The 21,752-nt window shown below is 38.6% G+C and overlaps 1 protein-coding gene across 1 annotated transcript; it reads right to left on the bottom strand.

The window, feature by feature from the left end:
- Positions 1-224: 224 nt before the first annotated feature.
- On the bottom strand, positions 225-16,925 carry pdik1l (PDLIM1 interacting kinase 1 like). The gene is made up of 3 exons (XM_056264861.1): positions 16,754-16,925; positions 9,542-9,841; positions 225-1,485 (listed from the first exon to the last, which is right to left on the bottom strand). Exons 2-3 carry the CDS (start codon positions 9,824-9,826, stop codon positions 745-747), a joined length of 1,026 nt encoding a protein of 341 aa, XP_056120836.1. The 5' UTR covers positions 9,827-9,841; positions 16,754-16,925; the 3' UTR covers positions 225-744.
- Positions 16,926-21,752: the final 4,827 nt, after the last annotated feature.

The following is a 21,752-nucleotide window of genomic DNA, read 5'->3' as shown; positions in this document are numbered from 1 at the left end:
ATGTCAGTAAACCAGTTCCTCCAATTCATGAGCAAGGAAAATAAATACAAACCAAAGACCATCAAAAGGAAAATATTGAATATTTCATCAAGCCAAAATATTTAACAAATTTATATTGTAGCTATATCGCCCAGCCATAACCTACAAGCTATCTGATGTTTTAGTCCTGGGAATGTTCTGGGAATTCTGTGGACCTCTGTGTTTATCTGGGTCATTGTAGTTTATGGTCAGTGGAAGGTGGATATCTGAGGTTTTTCATTAATGAACCCCAACTGAAGTCCATCTAGACTCCTGTCAATTAAAGTCCCAATGTGCTTGTGAACATGAGTCAGTAATAAGTATTTAATATTGTAAAGGCTGTTTTTCATCAATGAATGTTGTACTAAACTGGAGGACCAGTGCAACCGCCCCCTAAAGACTCAATCCTGCCCACAAAGACCCTGTCCCAAAGGGCACTCTCACCCTGCGAGATATTCCTCAAAGCCTATACTTTGCAGCACGGATAATGTTAGGTAATCGTCTACAACATTGTGAGCTAAGCAAAACGGACCTAAAATCTGAATTGACAACTGGGAAACCCTAGAGTATTATGGATTTCACAGACACTTCAGAGCGTAGACCACAATACTTTAAGTCAACATCAAGTGTGCCATTTGGGACAGGGCCAAACAGCATGTTTTTACGTTCACCAAGCTCAGAGCATGTTTTTCTATAAGTTTACCCCATGTCCAAGATGCTTTCCTTTCACGTATCCCAATCAAGTTCCCTGCATGCGATCCGAACCAGCCTGAGCTCCAGTTCAACAGCGTCGGGTCGCTCCTGTGGATTGGCTGACAGCATCTCTCGAATCAGCTGCTTCATGCCAGCATTCATGCTTTTCTTCCGGGCCGGGATAAGGAGCTCCATCTTGGGATTCTCCAGCAGAGCCTCCCCCAGGGGGACAATATCCTCCCCCTGCTGTACATAGCTCCCTAAAAGCTCCTTCTGAGTCTCTACATCCACAAATGTTATCCGTTCCACCATGGCCCATATGATCACCCCCAAAGCAAAAATGTCAGCCTTAGCGGTGTAGTGGCCCTCCCAGACCTCAGGGGCCATGTAGAAGTCCGTTCCACAAGCTGTGGACAAGAAACACTTATTGACGCTGGCCGGTTCTTCGGGGTTCAGGCCCGAACAGGAGCAGACCTTGCTGAGGCCAAAGTCAGCCACCTTCAGGGTGGGTTCGGGGGACCCGGCCGGCGTGCGGCCCTGCGAGATGAGAATGTTGTCAGGTTTGAGGTCTCGGTGGATGATCTGGTTGCGATGCAGGAAGGCAAGAGCGCTGCCCAGTTGCAGCATGAAGCTGGTGTTAGTCTTGCGGCTGGGTTTGCGGGACAGTAGATAGGCATTCATGTCTCCACCATCGCAGAAGTCCATGACGAACCACAGGTAGTAGGCGCAGCGGGGATCAAACGTGATCTCACCTTTCAAGGATGTCTCCACCAACTGAATGAATATAAAAGAAATACAAAAGTTAAAACCAATTGTGTAAAACAGGACTCAGTGTACTGCAGATTTTAGTACCAATCCCAATTTAACCCACCTGTCTGTAAATTGGAAGCGGATTAGCTTGTTAGAGTGTTGTTAGGGTTAGAACTAAACTCAGCAGGACACGGACACTCTAGGTTTGGAGTTGAAGGGTGTAAAGGTTCACATTTTGTATAAATTTATGCAATGGCACTTGTGGTTGAATTTTTAATGGCCAGTTCTACTAATGACAATGAAGTAGTGTGGTCGATGGTCAACAAAAAAAATTATAATAATAATAATTTTACAGAATAGTTGCTCAATTCACGAAATAAATTTTTTAACAGAAAATGTGCACTGTTCACAGACATAACGGTCTTCTCATTATGGAAATGACACTAGACATAAGGCCCACTTCTGTAAATTAGTGGATAATCTAAAGTATCATGTCAATTCATATCCAACCATTTAGAACAAATTCTTTTTTTAAAGAGTTCATGATGGGAAACATCAACATTTATGCATTTGCCCAGCAGTTTTTTCCAAAGATGCTTAGATTGCATTAAATGTATACAAAAATAATAATAATAAAATAATAATTCATTACATTTATATAGCGCTTTTCTCGGCACTCAAAGCGCTTTACATAGAAGGGGGAATCTCCTCAACCACCACCAATGTGCAGCATCCACCTGGATGATGCGACGGCAGCCATATTGCGTCAGAACGCCCACCACACACCAGCTTATTGGTGGAGAGGAGACAGTGATTAAGCCAATTGGTATAATATGGGGATTATTTGGCAAATTTGGCCAGGATGCCGGGGTTACACCTCTACTCTTTCGAAAGACATCCTGGGATTTTTTTGTGACCACAGAGAGTCAGGACCTCGGTTTAACGTCTCATCCGAAGGACGGTGCTCTTTGACAGTAGTGTCCCTGTCACTTTACTGGGGCGTTAGGACCCACACAGACCACAGGGTGAGCACCCCCTGCTGGCCTCACTAACACCTTTTCTACAAGTTCATGCATTCCCTTGGATTAGAACCCATGACCGTTGCTAGTGCCATGATATACCGTTTAAACTACAGGAATGCTTGCCTGTGCAAAACTTGCACCATGATGCCAGGGTGTTGTATAGTTTGCCAAAGCTTACATATGCTGCTGCTAAGGTGTTGCAACTGGAGTCTTTATGTTTAGGATGGTTGATAGGGCATTGTTTGGACCATAGGCAACCATTGATTGAATCTCCAGCCTTCTTTTATTGTCACTAAGGGAAAATCATAAGTTAGATTGCTTAAAGTAATAGCACACCTCTCAACAATTAGCCGCATGATTTGAGGAATCATTCATGTCTGTAAAAAAAAAGTTGTGGAATAAGTTTTTTTTTAATCAAACTTCCAGCTATTTCATCATGTTCGAGTATTATCTGCTTGCCGAGGACACACTAGGCAAAGTTTAGTAGGATAAAACTAAACATGTTCTGGGATAGAAGCCAAACTTCATGGATGAAATCTTAAGCTGACTTACAACTCACATTCCAACAAGCAAATATAAATCCCATCTATCCACATCAACATCCATCAAAACACAAACACTTAAAGAGAGACAAAAGCTCTGTTCCAAAACTTAATGAGCTGCTATTGAGTTTGATGCTAGCATGTTGTTATGCTAATGATGTGTTCCATCCAAAATTAGATGTAGGATATTCCTTCCAACTCGAACCAAAGGTGTTGGTGTTGAAAGGTGTTGAAGTTGATGTATGAAGAAAAAAAAAAGTTATTTTGTTAATGTTTGACAGCCTCCTGTCAAGTTGTGGAGGACAATGTATGCTATGCAATGCTAGCGTTTATCACACAGGTGTATGATTATCAACAGAGAGAATCATTTACTGTGCTTTGTCTTTGCCAACAGTTACTAAAGAGCAGTGGTGGAGGAAGTACTGAATCTCAGTACTTAAGTAAAAGTACAAATAACCAGAGACATATTTACTTTAGTAAAAGTAGAAGTACCACAATGACAACCCTACTTAAGTAAAAAGTAAAAAGTACCTGCTTTTAAATGTACTTTAAGTATTAAAAGTAAAAGTACTTGCATAACAATTTATTCTCTTAATGTCTATATTCTAATGATTAATAAAACAGTTAATTCTAACTCATTCAACCCAATACTCATATAATGATGTTCAATATGATGGAAAAGCAGTTATATTATAAGTTTTTGTCACCATTTCTGAACAAGCTTGCAATTAGGCAATATACACATCAAGCTTACTATATACCCTTACTATATACGGTATATATATATATATATATATATATATATATATATATATATATATATATATATATATATATATATATATATATATATATATATATATATAAACACACATATGTGAAAACGCCGTATATGACGGCGTTTGGCTGTAAACGCGATTCATTTATGGCGTAATTCTGAACCTCTTGGCTTGCCATACTAATCCTAACCAAACGTATAATACACACGCACCCCACATCACTATTAAACCTACCAATGCGTTTCCTATATGCATGTAAAAACTAATTTTCTCGTATAAATTGCACGCTAAACACACTGCGTGCTATAGAGACGCATTTAGTGTGACCGGGTTGATATATCTATATGGCAACCAAACTTCAGTGGTGAGACAAACGTGCGATGAACGGACGGTCAGGGTGACGTTTTGGCAGGGGAAAGACGTTTTGGCAGGGGAAAAACTGATCAGAAAATTTAACGAAAATGTAACAGAACGTTGTAAAAAATGTAGTGGAGTACAAAGTATAATAATTGCTGCAAAATGTAACGAATGTATTGATTCTACTTAAGTAAAGTACAGATACGTGAAAAATGTACTTAAGTAAAGTAACGAAGTATTTGTACTTCGTTACATTCCACCACTGCTAAAGAGGTCATTTTAGAACGTGGAAACACTGATGACAATTAATTTGACTAAAAGTAAATGTTTATTAGTGTCCATGTACATAAGTTTCAATCCAACATTATTGCATCTTTGTAAAAAAAAATTTAGATTTTTAGGAGGAAGATAAAAATTGCGACTGAATTTAATGTAGGATAAGCACACAAAAAACAGCACATTCATAATACTTAAATTGGATAAAGTTATTTTGCAGTACTGAATTAAAAGTGAAAGTTTATTTATAATTTCTCTGCATATAGTCGGTCACCTTGCACAAAAACGAGAGGGAAAAATATATGCTGTATTAAATATTTAACAGTAGCTTTAAACAGAGGTGTCTTATACAAAAGAGTGACATCACAGTTAGTCAGTTTCATATTGCCTGGATGATCAATTACACAACCAGCTTTGGCAGCTATGTTTTCTTCACCATCTTGCAGGGTATTGCAAAACAGAGCACTAACCGATAAACACCGCACCATCTGTCTGCACAAGGAGCCAATCAGAGAACATCTTCAATCTGAAGAACAAAAACAACAGCTCTGTCCATATAGGTGATGCGTGTTACAGACACACTGCTGCATGTCATGTGTTAGTGCATTCAACCACATCCTTCCCCTGATAAACTCCACATTGGATTTGTGTTTTAAGTTTAGCTCTGTGTTTTAAGTTTAGCTCTGTTTTACAAAAGCACAAAACTTGTTCAAAACTAAATTCTCTTAACATTAAGCAGAATCATTAATCAAACAGCAGACTTATTGAAGATGCACTTATGTTAAGTCTAACCAAATGCACTCATCTATTTTCCCAAGTATAACAAAAAAGGGCTTTAAACACTAAAAATAGTAACCACGGTATTGCATTAACAATACAATACATGTAATTCATATTCACACACTGTACATATGTAAATAAGAATGTTAACCCAATGTTTACAATTTACAAGATTAATAAAAGTGATTGGACATAGTGATACCTTATAGTCTGTCTAACTGTTGTCAAGAAAAATCCCTCTGACAGTCTTTTAGGTCTTTTTTTACCATTTCCCTAAGATTCTGATCCTGAAAGTCTATGTGCAAGAATCTTTAATGAGAATTTTTGTCTGTTGATAAACAACTGTAGCATTCAATTCAATGCAAAACAGGGTTAAATTGGCTCTAGAGGTTCAAAATGGTGTTAACCTCAAAATTATATGTTTGAAATGTTGCTTTACCTGGGGTTGAAATGTGATATTAAATAGATATTAACATGTGGTAAAAAGTTAAGAACATTTACAAGTACTTTTGGGGATTTCTGTGTCTATCTGAACCACGTTTCCCCTTCGTCAGCTGCCTTTTGACAGAAGATGCGGAAAGCTTTGTGCAAACAGAGGTCAGCAGACAAACGGCTCTCTGCAGGCTCACAATTATAGCAGCAAGAGTGCTAATCAACCACATCTCAAAGGCCAGGAATAACAACCTCTTACTGAGCTGCACTCTGGCTTATTTCCATCCAGTCACAACATCCTCACGTCTTTATGCAACTTGACCCAACACAAAATGGCATACAATACTATAATCATCCACTTGTATTATAGAGTGCCGTCTCCTTTGTAGAGTAGTCCAAGTAGTTTGTATTCCTGCTCCTTTTGCATATTCATCATCAGAATAATCATCTGGGAGGTGGTTTTGTGGCCTTTATTCTTTTTTTTTTTTTTTGCAGGATGGAGACAACTTTTTTACCAGCTTTTAGCATGCTGTACTTCACCATGTTACCAGTCACTATTAGACTGTCAGAACAGTACGATCTATACATCTGCATTGTTTGTGAAGACTATGATAATATTATGCAGTAAAATGCTATTTATTTGTTGAATGTGTCATTTGCCGTGCTTACGGTCCGTATCTTAAGAAACATGTCTGGTCAGTGTCTGTTGGACATGATCATAAACCCTAAATTATACAGGGAATATGCTCCTTCAAGTCCTCTAGGGAAGTTTCTACTTACAGGAGTAGTAATTAATTACGTGTGATTTTCAGAATAAAATAGATGCAATTTTCGTTTTCTCATTTTCAATTACTGACAAACACAGGAATCTCAGCACTAAAATAACATAGAGAAGAGCAAATGATGCAATTAAGTTATTAATTGATGCTTTATGCATTTTTTATAATAATGTCAGAAAGAATGATGGGTAATGTATTAGTCACACGAAAAAAGTAAAGTACAAGTACAATAAATCAATGATAAATGAGGCAAGCTTTAATTATAGCCATGCTTCATAAATAGCATAGAAAATTGGCCTGCATGGCATCACAATAAAATCGATATTGCGATTTGGTTTAGAGTGATTATCAAAACAGAAAGGCTGCGATTTATTTAAACAAAAATTTGCGCTGCAGGTTTACAGGCATACAGACAACAACATTGTAAAAACCACGGATCCGCACAAACTACTAAATGCTGTATTACGCTGCCAGGCCAGTAGTTGGCGATGTCACTTTGTAAAGAAAAACTATGCGCCTATAGACTTAACATGTGATATGCATGCACATAACATCATGCACAAATTCACAATTTGTAGTTTACACCGAGATATCGTTTTCAAAAACTTGCACTTTGAAAGCGGTTTTCAAAAGTTTACAGTCCTCCAAAACGTCATTGTCGTGTAAATGAACAGCCTGAACACTGTTCAGAACAAAGTTTTCCGTTTTCAGTTGAAAGTATTAATGCAAAGAGACACACAAAATATTACAATGTCAGTTTTCTCAATATAGTGCAGCCCTAATGCTTACAAAAATGGTACAGCGAAAAACAAAAACAACCTCCCAACTGTTGAAGGGGCTCAAGAACTCAAAACATTGTGGTGCTGTTCATGCCCACTCATCTCCTATATACGACTACCCCATGATGAAGGCAGCATGGTCAGACAACCCACCAATTCATTTTGTACATCCCCATCAAAGGGGTCATATGATGTGATTTCTTGTTTTCCTTTCTAGTGTGTTATGTAGCTGTTTGTGCATGTATAAGATCTGCAGTTACAAAGCTCAAAGTCTCAAACGCAAGGAGATATTCTTTGTAAAAGTTAAGGCTCAGTCACGCCTTCCTAAAATGCTTTGTTCAAACATGCCCCCACAAATCAGTATGTGGGGGCAGAGTTTCATAACACCGACCAGATGTATATGCAAAGAAAGAGGGCATAACTTTTATTCTCGCTGTATTATTATTGCCGCCGGCCCCGCCATGTCGAGGAGACGCTGTGTTTTTCGTTGCGAAAGCCAAACTACTTTGTTTGGCCTTCCAAAAGAGGACACAATTAGAAAACAGTGTTTCAGCTTTATTTACAACACTGTTCCAGAACAGTACAACCAAAAAATATTCAACTGTGTGTTGCGCATTTTTCAGAGGACTGTTTCCTTAACCTGCTAGAGTACAAGGCCGGCTGTGCTCAAAGGCTTATTCTAAAAAAGTGGGGCAATTCCATCCTTGTAAGTACAGTCTGGCGCTTCTGACTCACAGACACATAAGTATGTATGTTTTCATATTTTAAGAATTTACTACTGACTATTCAAACGCGAGTTTTGGGCAGTATAGAGTAACGCTTGTTTGTCGTTTCTACAATCACAAATGCAGACATTGTTTTATATTTATATAGTGTTCTAACACCGTCATATGACCCTTTCAAAGGGACACTATGCAGCTTTTTTAGCTTAACTGAACAGCTTCAGAGTTATTGAAATGGTTATATAACTTCTTTCGGGTTGAATGGTGGGCGTCTCGACCCCCCCTGGTGCCTGTGAGCGAAAAAATCTCACTTGCAACTTCGGTGCGGCGGGCCGCCGTGCTCAGTGTCAGGAAGTATCGCGTGATATCAGCTCTCGCGATGTAACATATTCCTTTACGGCAACTGCACACATACACACAGGAACAAGGTATAGATGGATGGAGTTTGTCACACTATCGTCATGGCTGAGCCGGCATATAAGATGCAGAAAGCTAGGAAAGCATTGTCGGAGGAACAGAGAAAGAGGAAACGGCAGACTGACCGAGCGAGGAGTCGGACACGAGCATAGGCATAATTTGCGGGTGGGTTATGTCCCCATTGAAACCTCTCGCGGCACGGATGTACCATTACAAACAAATAAAACATCTCCAGGTAACTCTAGTAGAGCATTCATTTCATTCGTTTGTTAAATAAGAGGCGATCTGAAATGTGTTATTTTTGAAATCAAGTGACCAAAGTGCTCGTTGCCTCTGCGATCAGTGGTGCAGATAAGTTACAGTGTTCTGTTGTGACGCGCGCACTGTCTTCACCATAGACTGCACACGGAGGCGCGCCTGAATCCGTTGCGGGGACCGAGAGACTCTCTATATTTTGTTATGGTGAAATCACAAAACCTAATGCACAAAAAACATGTGCCTGCTTGAAATACAACCACTAATAAACAATCGGTTTTGATGAGGAAAATAAACTATACTACTAGTACCGATTAGAACCCAGAACCTCTGACACACTTGGCAAAAGTTCTGCCTCTGGACCATTAAAGTTTATGGGGATAATTGTCGGATCTATGTATTTAATCACGTGAAAATTCTCACCACTAACAACATATATTATATCTCATTAAACGACAAATTAAACACAATGTACTATTGTATACTATGTAATAGGCCATGTCACGCTCTGAGTGATTGGTATTTACGACAGTAACGTTAAATTCAAGTACTCCACAGTAACTCTAGGAGTCGCTGTTTGACAAAAACGGGATTCCTGCATAAAGCCCCTTTAATAAACCAAAAACTACTGTCAGCTGAATTAGCCACTTCCTGTTTCCTGGGAGGATACTGAGGGCAAAGCACTGAGCAGTAATACGCAGATAATAAATGATTTACGTCTAATCAAAATTTCATTCAGTAATTGTTCCTAAAGTGTCCAGAAATGGAAAATATGTCCCATTTATTGAGTACTATCAATGGGTATGAATAGTTAGCAATAAATCTATAAATGTAGCGGTTTGCATTTCCTTTTCATTATAATCAAGTTTTTCCATTTGACTCTAGTAAACAATATGAACCTAAAATTGATTTGCTTCGTGTTTGCAGGTTGGAAACACACCTCCAAATAGAGCGAGGAGCTGGAGCCGTGACTCATTCTCTGGGCGAGGCCGTCTCTCTGGAGAACGCATTCCTCCAGGTGGATGACGTTGGGATGCTGGCTCTGGATACTACTCAGGGCCCAGAATTCCCTCAAGGCCAGCTCTACGTTCTCCGGGGAGTGACAGCGAATCTTCTTCACAGCCACACGAGCGCCGGTCTGCCGTACAGCTGCCTCGTATACCACACCGTAACTGCCCCTGCCTACCTCCTGGATCAGCTCGTACTTGGCTTGACTGCTCACCATCCTCTTCTTCCTCACCTGTATTGTGTGGAAGAAAGCCACAACATACAATATACCATTAATGGAGTCACTATAGTATCTATCTGCTGGGAACTCTAAAGCCGCTATTAATGACAAACCTGACATGCTCGTCAACATTGGAGAACTCTGTTTCTTCATTCACATCCATTGCACACATAGACAGTATAAGAAGTGGACAGAGCCATCTCATTGGAACTCAGTTGAGACAGTTGAAGCCCATTTTTAGCGATTTTTGAGCACTTCCGTTCCTGACGCGCAGACTCAAACTAAGCTTGATGACGTGAGCAACCTGTCTGACAGACGTTAATCTTCTAGTAGCTGTGCGTGAAAACTGCCAACGTTAATCTTGCAGAGACGGGGAACTTGAGCAAAGAGTTCTTTGGCGTGAGTGAGCAGGAGTAAGTATTTCAGTTGCTTTTATGGACTCATTATCTATGGGCTTCTCCCTTGACGGGACGTCCCCACGATTGCCTGCGAGCTTCTCCTCCTGTCTGTACGGTAATTTCTGTACAGCGCGACAGAGAGTCGAGTGGTTATGACGCAATCGTTAGCCTATTTTTACTAAATCGGTTTCTACGGGGCCATAATGTAACATAGAAGGTAATGGAGCCCTTTATACATTGTCGTGTTTCTTTAGAAATAAATAATGGACAAATGGAGTCTTTAAACGCCTCAGATGTAAAGTTATTCGCTGTCAAAGTGACGCAAAAATGAATGAGAGTCAATGGAAATGCTAACGCAAGTGAAGTTCTGCTACAACATGGCGGCACCCGGCCGGCTTCAACTTCCGGTCGATGGATTACCCCCTTGATTGCACATCCTGAGCTTGAACTTGACCAGACTTCCTCGCCCATCGTCACTTCCGGTTAGTGCTTTATAGACGCGGAAGTTATTTTATCACAATTTATCTCAAAATATCGTTAATGGCTAAATATATATTACCCCAGTTCAGAAAATCTAGTTGTTTTATCATCAACATACACTATGCTATATAGGGGTGTCCAGCATGTTGCTCTTTAAAATAAAATCAAAATTAACTGAAATTTTATTTATATTTGTGATGGCCAGTATTTAAGCCACACAAGTTTATCTATTCATATTTGCATTTGATCTATAAATAAAAGGACATTACTATGGTTTGGTTTAAGATCTTTATTTGTCATTGCACTGAGTCAGTGCACAGGCTTAGTTATTCGGTTTAAGGTTAAAACATTAAAATCAGCTAAAATTCCTCTTTGGCTAAACTGTGATTTATAAAAACATGGTTCAAATTGTTAGTTCATTTTGTAATTAAGATGACTTGAAATGTTTAGTACCTGATGTGTTGTGGTATGGACCAGCCTAGTGACAAAGAGATTCAAACAGGAAGTTGATCTGTTTTATGGGAATTCTAAAGGAAATGAAACCGTACCAACTTTGATGTATTAGGGGGGACATCGGAAAATGTGATGTTTTGATCAATGTGATGTTTGTTTAAGAGGATTCTTTTGCATTAACTAAAATGTATCCATGGCTTTAAATTTAGTTAAATGTATGGTCTTCATTCCAGGGTTTGGGTTGTTGATGTTGTGAAAATGTGTATGGTTATGTTTCCTCTTCTTTGTTTTCATGGTGTGGGCCATCTCTTATAAATTCAGTGTATGTTTTGTGTAGAGGGTTGGTTCCTATTGTACCCTGGGAAAGGTGGTGTTGAAATTTGTCCTCTGTCAGTTTGAGAGGTTCAAGCCCGATTATGTCCTTTTTTGACTACTGGATGTTTCCTGTGATGCAATCTGAATGGAGTACAATTTTTGGACCTTCTTGTTTTTAACTGTTACAATGGTTTCCACCTTTTTCCTCTCTACTGAGGCTTGATCACCTTTTTTCTTGTGTAAGCAAGATTTAATAAACCATCACAATTGAAGACTACTTGCTCCCTGTTTTGTGGCGATGGACTAATTTTTTTTGTTGTGATTTGCTAAGGCACATGGCAGATCCTTCACAATATTTATAAGGAACACGCCGACTTTTTGGGACTTTAGCTTTTTCACCGTATCCCCCAGAGTTAGATAAGTCCAAATAACAAGGTCATAAAACACAGCCATCTTTTAACCGTATACATACTGTCTGGGAACTATATTCTCAGAAGGCGAAGCACTGCTACTTGGGCAGAGTGATTAGCGCAACACTCTGAGCAAACTCTCTGCTCCTCACCACAGGGCTACTCAGGTGCTGCGAGCAAATCACTCCGCCCAAGTAGCAGTGCTTCGCCTTCTGAGAATATAGTTCCAGTATGTATATGGTTAAAAGATGCCTGTGTCTCATATGACCTTGTTATTTGTACACAATGTGACTATACAAATCACAACATATAAATAGGAAAATGTTGGCGTTGTTTTGTCACTTATTGGGAGCAGTATGCTAGCTGGAGCCATTTACTTCCAGTCTTTGTGCTAAGCTAGGCTAGCGGTGGGTGCGTCAGACAGTGTTAACAGCACGCACTGAATTGAAAAGGGTATGTATGGACTTATCTAACTCTGGGGGATACGGTGAATAAGCTAAAGTCCCGAAAAGTCGGCGTGTTCCTTTAAGTAATGAAAATATTTGACAGTTTTTTATTTATTTATTTATTTATTAATGATAATAATCGTAGATATTGGATATATATTGGTGTATGCTCATTCCCCTGGTTATAACAGTGTAATTTAATAAAACTATTAAATGTCATTTTTAGACATTCTGAACATAAATATCATTTTTAATACAGTACATTATAATGTTCACAAGCAGTCGGTAGAATGACTGATTTCAGTGTTTTTTGTTTGCATATGCATAGATATTATATTTCTATCATATAAATTTGTAATATTTATACAAAATAGTATAGAATTTTGGGCCAATTTGGACATATAAATGGCAATTATATGAAAATAATAATCGCCTTTTTTGTATCAGCCAAAATTTCAATGTGCATCCCTATTCCAAAACAGGGATGAACTCGCTCCATCCCTGGATTTCAAGCACACATTGCTGTTCCATCATTATTACTATGATTCCATCTGGCATGGAACTTTCATACCAATATCATCTGCAATGTTGGTTTTAACTATAGAGCAGGGTAGACCTGCTCATCATCTATGGCCCATTAGTCAAGTCACTTTATACAGCACTATACAGATTGTTTCAAAGCAGCTTTAAAGTGATAAACAGGAAAAATTATGCATTTTGGCTGCTGTTCAGCTGAAGTCAGATCAGAGCAGCAAGTGGTTGTATTAGATTTCTCTTAACATCATTTATAGTCTCAGTCTCAGACAGACTGTCTGATACATACTGCACTCTAAATTGCCAAGAATAGCTAATTCCACTCATTACTGACCGCTATGCAACTTCTGGGAGTTGAGGTGAAGGTTGGCGAAGAAGTCGTCACAGAATTAGTCAACATTTGTGGGCTAAGGGTTCACAGCCATGAATCTTTGAAAGATATTCCGTTTTGATTGAGGCAATTAGGTAGCCTGGTTAAAACCAGACCATTCTCAGTTGTAACTGAGTTAGAGAGCAAATCTAAATTTGCCAGAAGTTGTCTGGATTTTCCCAGGCTAGCAATTAGTAGCAAATGATCACCAACATAGCAAACAAGTTATCTCTGGATCATAACTGTGAGCCACTAATTTCTTTATTGTTAAATGTACACTGTGCACACCGTTGTGCCATTATTTGAATGAGCTGAAAAATTGCAATAGTATCCATTTTCAGATTTTACGTAAAAGCAAACCATGGTTGGTAAGACTTAGATGCCAGCTTCTTTCTGTTAATTGGGTGGTGTTTGGCCAGAAGCAACATAATGAAAGATTCGTCAATAGTCTGGCTCTTCAAGATAATACAACAGTTGGCTTTATCTCACACTGAAAGAACCAAAACTTATTTGCCACATGACAGTTTCTCTAGAGTTTATAAAGACAGAAAAACTGTTTATTGCCAGGAAATGTTAACAAGGTAAATAAATAAACATAGAATTAAATAAATGAAAAACACAACGTAGGCTAATATATGGAAAATATGAAGTGTTGCCACATTTGAAAAAAACAAAAAAAAAAGTATAAATAAAAGACAGGTTAACAGACTTGACAGATTGAGAATTTTGGGGAGTTAAAACTGTTTGAAGAGAGACTTGCTATTTCATTCTCAAATAAAACAAAATACAGATATTTGTTTAGTACATGTCACTTCTTGTATCAATAATGTGTAAGTGCAATTTTCTTTCCTGTGTTGACATTTAGGCTACTAAAATTCGACAGTAGAACGGGAGATAAAGGGTTAGTTCAACCAAAAATGAAAATTCTGTCAGTAATTACTCACCCTCATGTTGTTCCAACCCCGTAAGACTTTCGTTCATCTTTGGACCTCCATAGGCTTCTATTGTAATTTAAACTTGCCGGCCCAGAAAGCTAGTGGCTCAACCATAAATTTATCAAGCGGCGAGAATACTTTTTGTAAGCAAAAAAAACTAAAATAACGACTTTATTCAACTATTAATTTTCTTCTCTAGTGTAACAGCGCAGCGCTTCTGTGTTGTACGTCAGAACGTAGGCTCACTATTGGCCAGCATCACACACATGACCACCGTCGGCCAATAGCCTACGTTCTGACGTACAACCCAGAAGCGCAGCACTGTTACACTACGTGAACTCACTCAGAGGCCCACACAGAAGAAAATGAATAGTTGAATAAAGTCGTTATTTTTGGGGGGTTTTGGCGCACAAAAAGTATTCTCGTCGCTTAATAAACTTATGGTTGAGCCACTGTAGTCACTGGACAATTTTAGCGATATCTTTACTAACTTTCTGGGCCGGCAAGTTTCAATTACAATAGAAGCCTATGGAGGAGTGAGACAGCTCTCATATTTAATCAAAAATATCTTAATTTATGTTCCGAAGATGATCGAAAGTATTACGGGGTTGGAACAACATGAGGGTGATAATAAATTACTGACAAAATTTTCATTTTTGGGTTAACTAACCCTTTAAGGATCGCATTTAAAAAAAAAAAAAGCCAATGGTGAACCATAATTTGCTACTTTGATTACATTAACTAGTTAGTAAAATGTGATATGGGGGACTCAAGGCATTTGATAGTGCAAAACAGTACAACACACCAGATGAGCAATATTGTCACTTAAAGGGGTCATATAATGGTGCATGCACTTTTACAAGTTGATTGTACTGAATTGTGTGTTGGCAGTGTCTGTACACAACCATCATATAATGATAAAAATCCATCCAGTGGTTTTGTTTTAATCTCCTTATATGTTTTCCCCTGCCTCAAATCGAGCCGTTCGACCGTGTGACGTCACACGCTCGGAAGCCCCTCCCACGATTGTTGATTGACAGGAGCGTCTCAACACAGACCCGCCCTCGCGGGTGAGATCAGCTCCATGAGAGAGCTGTCAATCATAGTCTGCGCGGACCGGCGCGGTCATTGTTGATACGCTGAAACACTGTCTATGAGCAGAATGGCGTCTAAGCGATTGTGGTGTTCTGTTCTTGGGTGTAATAACGAACACAGCAGTCATTTTAATGTTCCTAAATCCGAACCGCTGAAGACGCAGTGGCTGAGTTTGTTTTCGAAGGGAATATTCCCCACGAGCAACGTCAATGCGTTCATGTTTGCGCGAATCATTTCTCACCAGACTGCTTTATAAACGAGGGTCAGTATAAAGCTGGTTTTGCTAAGCTGCTGCTCATGAAAAATGGATCGGTAGCTGCTACCAGATATTCGTGTTCCTGCTGAATCTCCAGAAGAACGGAAGTGAGTGTAACGTTTTATTAAACTTTATATTAATATATTAATCTTTGCAAATCGCTAGCTGCACGCTTCACAATGAATGCGTCTAAGGTTTACACTCAGGGTACATTACGGCATGTTTTCTATGTATGACGTTCTCAATATAATTCATAATCCCACGTTTATACTGAACAACGCGTTATGGTTATTGAGTTACAAATGGTGTACGCCAGAGCTCTGGTGTACACAGAACAGAGAGGCGGAGTCAGCAAAGCTCATGATCATTTAAAGTCACATGCACTGAACCGGCGTGCTGAAAACAGAGCTGTTTTTGACCAGGTAAAATAAGTGTTTTCTTACAATACTAATGAGAATTTTTAATTAAAGTATACTACAAACTTTTAATTTAGACCCTAAAGAATCATATTAGATTGTACAAAAATGGCATTATATGACCCCTTTAAAACTCAAATTTCTCTAAAAAGCTGTTTTTTTTCTTGAAAATCATCCAAGTTCCACAAATTTAGCCATTGCTCATAATACGTTTAATCTTTAGCATGACAGTTTCTCTAAATGGGATTCACGAACAGTTAAAATCTCTCGCTTTTGTACCGAAGTGACCAGAAACATTTAAAAAAACACGCCATTAGTGTAATGGTAAACAGACTCGACAGCGCTGCCAACACGTGTGCGCGCGTGTGTGCGGAAGCAGCTTGACATGAGGAAACAGCGATCAAAGGGCAAAGCCAACGCACTCCCTGTTTAACTATTTGACCGAGGACAGTGAAGCACATGAGCAGAAATCGTGAGAATACAATCGTTTGTTGTGTTTGTAATGCAGTCATGTGCTTGTGCTGCTGTGGAAGTTAACAGGCCTGTCGGTTTTGTCTGTTTCGGCCACAGCGCCGCTGTTTTTTCCTCTCCAGCTGGATATCGCTGTCTAGCGTGTTATTACACACCGCAGCTGCCCATCACACGAGACAACATATGCACGATGCTAATATGTTGCTGTGACAGTAACAGTAAAGGTGTATTTCAATGCAAAACCCTTCCAATAGCAGCACATGCACCTGCGTAGCAGCCCGACACACATGCTCAGACAAAGAGTCCCGCTGCACACATACACACACGAACACAAGAAACATTTACCTGTGCACGACCTTATTCCCAATGTAACTGATTTTCCTCAGCTCTGCTTTTCCTGGCAGCCATTATAAGCGCTTGACCGCCGCACACACTCCTCGCCTCTCTCGCTTTCTCTTTTTTTTGTGTATGTCCGTGAGCGCGTGCCCGTGAGCGCACTCGCGCTCAATGTAGCGTCCGCGTCGAAGATTTCTCATGCGCGTACCCTTTGCCTGTCTTATAAATTTGGGCAGTGTAGCGAAAGTGAGAAACAACGCCCTCTCTCTCTAATAACATATAATAGGCCTATCTAATAGGCGAATAATATTCAGAATGATTTGATGATGGCTTAAAACTATCTAAAAAAAAACAAGGGGAAAACACCAGACAACTTTTACAGACAGCAATAGGCTACATTTTAAAAACATACTGCCCTTTTGACTATTGGCACCCATAGGCTAAATATGATCTAAAATTCCTTTAAAGACAGAAAAATGAAATGTGATATGATTTTTTTTCCTTCAAAACATGTGTGACCCCATAGAAATTTGAGTAAAAATCGAACTGAAATAGCCTTTGTTTAATTAATATTGTAAACTTTTAAGTTCAGGAACAAGCTCCAAGGACAATAAACACCAGTGTCTGCTTTGTATACATTGTATTTTGGCAATTTTGTCTTTGTCAGCTCAAAAAGTTTAAAGGGACAGTTTAAATTAAATTCTGCTATGGTTGTTTGAATGAATGAATGAATGAATTAATTAATTAATTAATTAAAGTGATGGCGAGGGCCAAATTGTGCCAAAAGTACCAAAGGACGTTATGATAAAACAATATGACAAATAAAGGCTTTATTACAAAAATAATTCAAGTTTGGGTTCTGATCTGGTGTAGGTCCACCAGCACTACTGCTTCCAATGCTGGTGACCAGCAAACCAACAATCAGCATCTGATGCAATGCAAAACTGGTGACCAACAGTGCTGGATTTTTCAGCAGGGTTTATTAAATTGAGAACCCTGGTGCATACATTATCTCGATTAAAAATAGCAATGTTTCTGTAGTAGGCTACTGCTTGGCGTTAGATGGAAATCATCATCCCTGCTCAGTTCAGTCTCCAGTGGTTGAAGTAAAGCATCAGTGCAATAAGCCTCTTACCGAATGTGCAGCCTCCAGTAGAGTCCAATTATCAACCTCCTGCTCCTCTGCGCGGGTTGACAGGATATTGTCTACAAATGTGTTCAATCTTTCCAGCGACATGTGACAAATGTTATGTATGCTGACCATTAAGTTGTTTTTGTAGAAGAAAAAAAATCTAAATTTAAGTCTCAATGTACTTTATAGCTACTTTTAGCCCGCTGAGCAGCATCAGACACCTTAAAAAAAATCACCCATGTCCACATACCATGTTGTCGTCTGTGTACAATTCTGCGACAAAACAGAGAGCATTACTGATAAAATAACATTTAACCAGACAAGGCTTGTGTTAATAACAATAATCTTGGGAGTGGACTCATTTAAAGTAATGTAATCGTCTGGTTTTAGCCAGGTTTCTGTCAAACACAGCACATCTATGATCTGTAATTATATCATTAACAATAAGTGATTTTGAAGAAAGGGACTGAAAATTCAGCAATCCAAGCTTTATCATTTGTTCATCTGTATTATATCTGTTTTTTAATGGTTGAATATCAATTGAATTCTTTCCCTTAAATGGGTTTGGGAGTTCCATATTAAGAGCGGCACCATGCACCCCAAGAGGGATGAACCTCTTTTCAACAGGTCAGGTCTGCCCCAAAAACTTTTCCAATTGTCTCTATATTATTCTGCGGACACCACAGACATGAATTATAATCTTGGACTATTTACTAATAGAAATGGCAGGAATTGAGGCGTGCTGGTAGCGGGAGAGACCAGGGTAATGATGAAGGTGGGATAAGCCAGGAGCAGAAGGAGCCTGGAGGGGACCCAGACCACAGCCAGGACGATGGCCCACAGCAGAGTCGAGCGAGGGAGGAGACATGATGGAGACTGGGCTGACGACACCAGGGGAACGACTGATGGAGATGAAGCTGATGGAGGTGGAGAACCAGGTGGAGCCACGCAACATCGACGGCTCTGGAGACTGAGGCGGAGACGCAGCCAGGGTGGAGCCGGTGTGACTGAGGACCGAGGCGGAGCCAGAGAGAAGGCGGAGCCCGCGAAACTGGGAGAGTGACTTTGCTCATAGCTGATTGGTCCAATTTCAGTTTTTCTATAATTTTTCCCCAAAAAATTACAGCCACAGTTCTAATATAATTTGAGATGAAATTTGATGTGAGAATGAAAAATCAAGATAAAACCACTTGTTAACAATATTTTTTATTGTGCCTTTTTTTTTTGTTTCACTGAAGAAAATAAAGTTTATAGCAGGAATATAACAGATATTGAAAATAAAGAAAATGAAAAACGAGATGGCAAGTTTGTGATACTTGCTATAAGCCAACAAAACCCATTTAAAAGAATCACCTCCCTCTTAACCACACACACCCAACACCATCACACCGCTTGTGAAAGTAACAAAATACCAGCATAATCATAAAAAGATATTTATTCACTAGAAAGCAGTTGTCAACACTGAAAACACATTTTTTGGGCACAACATTCTTTGCATGCTTTGTCACGATAAATTGAAAATGAAATAGTTCTCTCTGAAACCAATTAACATGGATCAATGCAGAGGACACTCCATAAACCGAGCTCCACGCTATTTGTTTGCCATATTCAGTGTGGCTACATTCTTTGGTCACTGGAACAAAAACATATTTGTCTTCATCAAAAGCATGTGAAACACACAGTCTTAACCACAGTCTACCACCTGCAACGAGAACGCAAGAAGAAGAGCAAAGGAAATACTAACTAGACGTGAGCAGGGCTTCGTATCTGTGCAGCATTTGGAACCCTGAGCATCAGTAATAATTATAATCATGATAACAATAAAAAAAATCAAGGTCACCAACATTGATTATCCTCTTCATTAGAAACAAACAAGAAATAATTAACACATATTCCTGAGTTGACAATCTCAGAGTACATTACCATAAAAAAGATTTTAAAAAAGACAACTTGAGCAATATTATAGTTGCAATTCTCTTGTGAGTTGGTCTAAATGTAAACCAAAAATTCAAACACTTTTGACTGAAACTCACACCTCCAAAATTAAATACATTAAACCTAGAAAAATAAAACTAAAGAGCACACACACACACACATCAAATACACACTTAAACGGACAATGTTCCGGTAACAATGTCCATTTAATACATTTCAACACACCCTGAGGTAGATTTGTATAGATTCGAAACAAGTTACGCGTCTTGTTCTCACTTTAAATAAAGGTTAAAAAACAATACAATAAAAATATTGAAATGATAATGTAATATACAATAATGGCATGAACTAAGATTCAATCAGAAAGAAACCTTCACATCCCTCAAACTGAAAAGTTTGCAACAGGTTGTTCTAGGCAAGACCCATCCACCCAATCCTAAACTACTCTAACACCTACTCCCATGCAATAAAGTACAGAAACCGAAAGAGAAGTGATGTGCTGTTAGTTTTGAGGTTACTAACAATTATTGTAACATTAAACCAATGCGTTCAATGCATGCAGTGATTATTTTAAATGACAATTTCCATTGCATCTGGTTTCAAATAGAACATTTTTCCTAAGTCAGTTTATTTGAGTTGAAACTTTGCTGCAAGCATTATTAATTAATGGTAGTTGTTACAAGTGTTTAGTTTAGTTTTTTCTACTGAGTTTCTGAAAGTTTGAAGACTATACGTCAAATATACAAAAAGGCTAAAAGAATACACAATTCATTATGCTTTCATTTGGCAAAGAAGACTATGCTTTCCTCAAACAGTGAATCTTGACAACTCAGTTGCTCCCTGTCAAAAAGAGAACAAACTAACTTTTTTTTAAAAAGAAAGGCCATAAATAAAATGAGTGAATCACAAAATTATGCTCAGCCTATTTTAAACACTGCGAATAATGGTCCCCAGCTGTCAATCAACACATTACTACAGTTAAAAACATTGTTAGACTATGAAATAATTAGCAAAAGAAATTTAGCTCTTGTTGTGACTGAGAGCAAACTGAGTCCCTCACAACATCCCATAGTTTGAGGTCAGTTTGTTGCTACAAATAAATAACAATGGTTTGGGGGGGAAAAATTACAATTATTATATACAATAAAGTGAGATCAAGGAAGTCAGGATCTCCTCTTGGAATAAGCTTTGACAAACCTGGCACATCATTTGAGTATCATTTAAAGAAAAAAGATTATCGTTTTAAAAAATGTGCTATTGTCTTGGCTCTAGTTTTCAAGTACCATTTGGGAATATGGTCGATTTCTTCAGGACATTTTCTAGAATCTCCCAGATTTTTTTAAATGAGAGCAAGCCTTACGTTACAATTACACAGCATTAAACAATCTAAGAAAGTCACTGTGTCTAACTAGTGACAGTGCAGTCAAAATATTTCCACTGGTGATACAGAGAGACGGATGTATGATCTGCACAAACGCAAGCTTTTAACATTCATTTGGCCTGTGGATTAGAACAATCGCAAAGAGTGTCAGACAACATCAGCAAGGGGAAAAAAAAGGAAATTCAGTATGATTTCTCAAATGTAGTGGTGGATGACAATGCTAATTTTGTCATTAGAAAGCAAATGATCATTTGTACTTAAGCACAAAGACAGATATGCATAATATCCAGGCTTATTGCAATTTGTCAACATGATGTGTTTTGATTGTTTCAGTACAAATCTAAGACACTTCGCTAGCTAAGGCAGAAAATGAAAATCTTTCTCTCGAACACTTTCTTCTTACTTTTAGGGCAGATCTCACAAAACCTGCCAAGTACAGGTTGTTCTGTTCTACATACAACATTTTACCCTATAATCAAAAAAATGGGATTATCATTTAAGCAAAATATAATTTAAGATTTGTTTTTGTTTTTTTGCAATGTGACAACCAACTTGCATTA

The sequence above is a fragment of the Rhinichthys klamathensis genome, unplaced genomic scaffold, assembly GCF_029890125.1.
Source record: "Rhinichthys klamathensis goyatoka isolate OS25496 unplaced genomic scaffold, OSU_Roscu_1.1 h1tg000225l_1, whole genome shotgun sequence".
In the NCBI taxonomy this organism is placed as follows: domain Eukaryota; kingdom Metazoa; phylum Chordata; class Actinopteri; order Cypriniformes; family Leuciscidae; genus Rhinichthys; species Rhinichthys klamathensis.
The sequence above is the reverse complement of the archived record's forward strand: the minus strand, read 5'-3'. Positions and strand labels throughout refer to the sequence as shown.